Source organism: Loa loa (assembly GCF_000183805.2).
Source record: "Loa loa unplaced genomic scaffold supercont3.242, whole genome shotgun sequence".
NCBI lineage: Eukaryota > Metazoa > Nematoda > Chromadorea > Rhabditida > Onchocercidae > Loa > Loa loa.
Window position 1 is genome coordinate 42,604 of NW_018108422.1, and position 6,183 is coordinate 48,786.

At 29.7% G+C, this 6,183-nt stretch overlaps 1 protein-coding gene and 1 non-coding gene across 2 annotated transcripts in view; one reads left to right on the plus strand and one right to left on the minus strand.

Annotated features, from left to right (window-relative positions):
- Positions 1 to 4,375, plus strand: part of LOAG_18265 (hypothetical protein) — a gene marked incomplete at both ends in the record, with an annotated part of 8,036 nt that extends 3,661 nt beyond the window's left edge. The window contains 13 exons of the mRNA XM_020450928.1: positions 144 to 275; positions 448 to 657; positions 1,127 to 1,343; positions 1,449 to 1,598; positions 2,038 to 2,078; positions 2,179 to 2,273; positions 2,400 to 2,484; positions 2,741 to 2,895; positions 2,980 to 3,067; positions 3,359 to 3,513; positions 3,639 to 3,792; positions 3,901 to 3,994; positions 4,167 to 4,375. Coding sequence (XP_020305339.1) covers positions 144 to 275; positions 448 to 657; positions 1,127 to 1,343; positions 1,449 to 1,598; positions 2,038 to 2,078; positions 2,179 to 2,273; positions 2,400 to 2,484; positions 2,741 to 2,895; positions 2,980 to 3,067; positions 3,359 to 3,513; positions 3,639 to 3,792; positions 3,901 to 3,994; positions 4,167 to 4,375 — 1,785 coding nt within the window. The remainder of the gene's footprint in view (positions 1 to 143; positions 276 to 447; positions 658 to 1,126; positions 1,344 to 1,448; positions 1,599 to 2,037; positions 2,079 to 2,178; positions 2,274 to 2,399; positions 2,485 to 2,740; positions 2,896 to 2,979; positions 3,068 to 3,358; positions 3,514 to 3,638; positions 3,793 to 3,900; positions 3,995 to 4,166) is intronic.
- A 1,365-nt stretch (positions 4,376 to 5,740) lies between these two features.
- LOAG_20074 lies at positions 5,741 to 5,812 on the minus strand. The gene has a single exon. It is a non-coding gene; the product is annotated as a tRNA-Pro (tRNA).
- Between the last annotated feature and the right edge of the window lie 371 nt (positions 5,813 to 6,183).

Genomic DNA, 6,183 nt, shown 5'->3' on the forward strand with positions numbered 1-6,183 from the left:
ATTCAATTACCTTCTGAAAAGTATATATATTAAATTTTAAATTTTTCAATTTAATTACCTTCTGAAAAGTATATGTACCTTTTTTTTTTGTTTATTGCATAAATTTAATTGAATTTTAAATAATCTTCTACTTTCAATTGTAGGTTCTTGTTGCTGATTTTACGGGTAGAGAAGAGCTTTCAAAAATTTGCTTAATGATTGTGGAAGATGCTCATCGTGCTATTTCTGGTTCCAATCCTTTATCTGAACTAATTCGTAATTGTATCCTTCAAAAAGTAAGTTTAAATGATTGAATTTAACAGCAGAAATTTTGTATTCATGATATATCATATAATTCTGATTGAATAGAGACGAAAATGTAATGTGATGCTCTATAAATATCCTTTGTTTTTCATTGTTTACTTAATTTTTTAATTTTATTTTGAAGTGAGATTTTTTTTTTTCAAGGCAAAGTTTCGTGTTTTGGCTTATACGGATTGCAAAGTGGATAAAGTTGGCCAATTACAATTAATTGTGATGAATCTTCAAATTGATTTAATTCGATCATTAAGCTCAATAAGAGAGGAGATTTCGTTAGTTTTCGCTTCACCGAGGATATCTAAATTTTACATAACTATCAATGAAGATATACGTCATATTGGCAAAGAATTACTGAAAGTATTTCCTTCTCTTTTTGTTAATTCTTTTAAGAAATTATTGATAAATTAATCACTGTTTCAACTAACCATTTTTTTTTTCAAAAAAGGAATTAATCATTGTTTTTAAATTAATCATTGTTTTTAAATTAACCATTTTAAATTAACCACTGTTCGCATAACACCGTTTATCGTGTATTATTTAGCGATTTAATGGTTACACTAATTTGAGAATGGATCACAATAATTATCCACACTATTTCGTAAGGAAAAAAATTGCAACTCTTAGCCAAAAAAAGATTTATGTTTTTTGAAATAACACAAGCTGGAGAAAGAAACATGATAGATCATTCATTTGAAGAATTTTCTTAAAAGAATAAAAATGAAAGTTTTATTAGGTAGAAAGTAACATTTAGGAAGAATTTATTTTCAATGACCTTCAATTTCTCTCTTTTTTTTTTTTTTTCTTATTTTACTATCGTTATCTTTAGGTAATGGAACCCATTGCATCGTTACTATGCGAAAGTGGCATATTTCCTACAAATGACATAAAAAAAATTGCAAATTTTTCAACAAGTTATTTACAAAAGAAAGTACAAAATGGACGAAGCCATTTAGCGGAAATTTATTGTGATTTTTTTGAACTTCTATCAGCATATGATATTCTGATGTGTGATGGTTTAACTGCTTTCAGAAATACTCTTCAAGGTTAGTGATTTTAAAAATAATCATTACCAGAATAATGGCTTTGCAATTATGCAAACTGCTATAATGGAAGCTATGAAGTTATCGATACATAAATACTTTTTTCAGCATTATCTAGCCAAAGTACAACGATTGTTGAAATCATTCAATCAAGTGATATTTTAAGAAAAGCCTGTATTCCGCCGAGATTTGATAATTTGGAATGCCACAAATTGGACATGCTGGTTACATTATTGATGGAAACTTGTGCATATTATGGTGATTTTATGTCTCTTCTCATTAACAATTTTTATTCTCTTTCGATGAGAAGCTTTCAATTATTACTACCCAATAAATTACGAGAGTTTTTTTTAATATTTCCAGCTGGCCAGAAGTCAACAGTAATAGTGCTATGTCGAAAGCGGGATCCATTATTTGTTGACAGTCTTCTTCTGTCAATTAAAGCTCAACTTTCTAGCAGAGAATCTAGATTTGCTTTCTTCCTCTTTAAAAGTACTACTTTTGCTCATTTTTTTAAAAAGATTCATATTGATAAAATGTTATCACTTCCTTACTTACTATATTACCTCTTCTCTTCCTTTTTCAATCCACATTCTTTTTTATCAATCTTCTTTTCGTGGTCCATTCTTATTTAGCATTCATTCATTTATTTATTTAATTATTTATTTATTACTCTTGCGGTTTATTTTTATTCCAGAAAATGATCACCAAATAGAAATTTCGGAAAATTCGATGAAGGTATAGACTTGTTCCTTCATTTATTCCCAATACATTTTTTAATTTAAAGCCTAGCAACATTATGCTGATTTTTCACAAAGAATATTCTTATGTCTTATAGGATCAATTATGTAATGTTATCATTGTACCATGTGATTCTGATGCAATCGAAATTAACATTGATTATGTGGATTCTATAATTTGTATGGACGAAGGGTATGTTTATTTGTTTTTTTTTAGGCAGTCCTTACTTTTTGTTACGAAATTTTGATATCTTCAACTTTTTTTCTTTTCTTTTTTTACGTTTAATGAATTAAACTGATGTACCAATTTATTGTTTAGCTTGTGTGCGCTTCATTATACGGGAACAATCAGAGTACAATCAACAGGTAGTATTTGTGCGCTTTGTTCTGCAGGCTATGAAACGGTATGGATATATGTATATCAAACAAGCACCAAGCATCCTAATATAATAAGCGAACATCAAACTTTTAATGTCATCTTAATGCCACAATTTGATGTTTAATCCATAGTAACTTTAATAAATTCAGTACAAAATTTAATGAATTCGCATAGGAACCAAAATATACTCAATTTATTACTTAAGCAGTACCACAAGTTCTAGTGGTAATTGTGGAAGGATTGTTTATGATGATTAATACAATTTATTGGTCACATTTCAGAATATCTGCAATTTCTTGGCAGTTGAAGGAACTGTTGACTATGTACAAGCGGATCATATCAAAGGTCTACAACTATGTAACGATGTATTACCGATGTTACCATTTAATGTCATACCTGAAATTGTAGAATATTGGGCTCAGAATATTGATGATAGGTTGGATTAACTTTTTTTCATTCGACAAATGAAATTCATTACTCACTCAGGTAATATCACTATTAACGGTTAGTACTATTACAGTGACGGTTTACTGCCAATGATTCAACGTTTGGATTTTCAAGAAAGGCTTGCTTTCAATAGTCCATTGGATAGATTGAATTTAATTGAGGTTTTTGTTTTTCATTTAATTGATTCTCATTTTTTTCATTGATAGTATTTATCAAGAAATCGCACTTATTTATTCAAAAATATTGTCCTCTCTTCTCATTGATAGATGAAGGGTATCAGTTTTTCATTTTATAATCACTGAATATTATTATTATTTTTTTGAGTAAATGGGCTAATTACTGGAATTTTTGACTTCTTCAATCATATATATTCTATTTTCAGTTATTTATTTGAAAAGCTAAAATTTCTTCTTGTTAAATTTTTCTCTTTTAATATCTAATTCTCTTGTCAGGACAAGTGTAGTTTATTGAATTTTTGTGTGAAAGAAACATTTTTGTGGCAAGATCGTCTACAGCGTTTCACATTACTTGGCCACAGTATTAGTGCTTCTAATTTGGCAAATGTTTTGGGCAGAGATCCGGAAATTTTGACGAAACAAGTTCTAAGGTATGTATTAAGATACTTGGATTGTTTCAGTACACATAATATATGTAACGTTGATGAAACGACACTATTTTTATTTTCTCTTTTTTATTAATTTACATACTGATTGTAATTGTCATTTTTCGCAGGTTACAAAATAAGCAGAGATTGAAATGGATGGACGAAGATTCACAATCATCGAAAGCTGAAGATGCAAACTTAATAGAATTACATTCGAAACTTGGTCAAAATTCAAAACCGAAATGTTCTGAAAAGCCATCCGGTCAAAAACGATTAGCAAAAGTATGACTACTTTCCAAACAAAAATTCTGCAAATTTTTAAAAATATTACATGGCAGCACAACTTTCTGTATAAATGGACTGTAATATAGATATCAAATGAAATTACAGGGGTCATCTAGAAAACGTGACACGACGAAGGTACCGCGGTTGAACCGTATTGATTCAGCTAGCTTTACACTGTTTAAAGGTGTTCAAAACAGAGGTAAAACTAATCTGCTTATTTCGATCATCACTTTTTCTACTTTTTTATGCTTTTACATTTTTCATTTGCAGATGGGATAGAAATAGTTTTATTAAACTAATTGGTTGAGAACAGAGACTGATATGTTTAGAGTTGAGAGATTTGTTCTGAAAGTGGTTTTCAAATTTGATAGGCTTATGTTTCTTCGATTATTCAACCAGACAAATGATAGTCTCCAACTATGAAAATACTCCTGCATTTTTTGATCTTTGCAGTTTTACTCAGTTTCAGTTGACAGCAGGTGATTTCGTTAACCGCATAGAAGAACAGGGCCGATATCGTGAACGTTTAGAGCAGATAACCGAAATCATTCACAAACTAAATGGTCTGATAAGATTATGACCAGAATTTCAATATATTTTAATTGCTTCAACCAAAATTTTGGGATTCATAGCTTGTAAACATCACTGAAAGCATGTCATCCTGAGCATATCATTCTAAGCATGTTATGAATGGTGTTTTCTACTACCGTAGTACTACTATTTGTAGGTAGAATACAGTATTGAAGAACTGTCTACCAAAATTTAGAATTTGATATATAAATAATTTAAAATTTAGAATTTGAATTTGTGGATTTGGAATTCGATTCAGGAATTGAATTTGATATATAAAGTAATTTAGAATTTGATGCATAAAGCATATCCCATGATGAAATCTGAAGAAAAAAATCATTTCAGGACTTTTTTTTGTTCCACCATATTTTTAGAAAAAAAAAGAAATATTGAGAAATTAAATAAGCGTGCTAAGGCTGATTTTAAATGTCACAATAACAATTGAGTTATCTTTATTGCGTCAAAGATGTACGAGCGAATGAAAAACATAAAATCATTGATAAATTATTCAAAAGATGGGAAATTTCTCTTTCATACATTGATCTTACAATTTTTTGTTTATTTTGGAAGTTAAAAAAGTTAAGTTTTGTGCTTTGCTTATAATGTTTGTTCTTTGATATCGAATTTTTTCATCAAAATAACTGCTAAATGTGAAATCTCTACGTTAAAAAGATGTTTCTCTTATGTAAGATTTCTTTCCAAAAAGATATTTCTCTTATGCAAGAGTACTATTTTAGCTATCATTTCACTAATTCAGGTTGGCATTCTGGTAAAAATTTTTGTAAGAGGTCTGAAAATGAATGAATAAAAGGAGGAAAAAATTAATTGAATGATAACTAATATTAACTTAATTGGAATAAGTCTGTAAGAACTAATATTAACTGGAATGAATTACAATTGGATTGCTAAGTTTCATTCAATTTTTTTGACATTTTCATTAGCACCTTATGCTCCAACGATATCAAATTACCTACAAATTTTATAATTCTTCAAGAAGACATTTGTATTCTATTATTGCTTTTTGATTTGTCACAGGTAATAAATATTAATCAAATTTGAATTCTTAATGATTTATGCTAGATATGAAGATTAGCAACGAAATGGGATTTTTACAGAATTACGCATTGTAAAATTGAAAGGGGTCTAAGCAAAAAAAAAAAGTCTCAGAGAAAGATGAAATAAATTTGCAAAAAAACTGTCTTTTAATTACCTTAATTTCCTCACAAATTATGCTCTCCTGAATTCCAAGGGAAATTTTCGTTTTCCTAAGAATGAAATTATTTTAGCAAATACATTTTATCACATACATCCTTGTTGGCATCTATGATTATCTATAGTAACTGTAATAATTTTGATTTTTCACAGTAAAAGGATGGGGCTGAGCCGGGGATTGATCCCGGGACCTCTCGCACCCTAAGCGAGAATCATACCACTAGACCACTCAGCCTTGTCTCGGTATTCCCCATTGATCATATTTCTGACCAAAAAAAATATCGGAATGATTGAAGACCGAGTTACAACATACGGGAATAACTTCCGACTCACGTATTACCTGCTTGTGATTACGTTTGCTCTCATCTGTGTTTGACATCGATAAAGCTATCCGACGTATACTCTCACGTTGCTTATTCATCCTTCTTCATTCGCTGTAACATTACATGCGTGCATACCGTATCTCTTCCTTATCTTGCTTTTTAAATTCTTTTTGAAGATCACGCAAAATCTCATAATGAAAAAGACAGTTCCAGAATTCCGATCCACGAGCGAGTATTTACCCTTCTGGATATTTACCCTTCAATAGCTTCCTGCTACCACCTG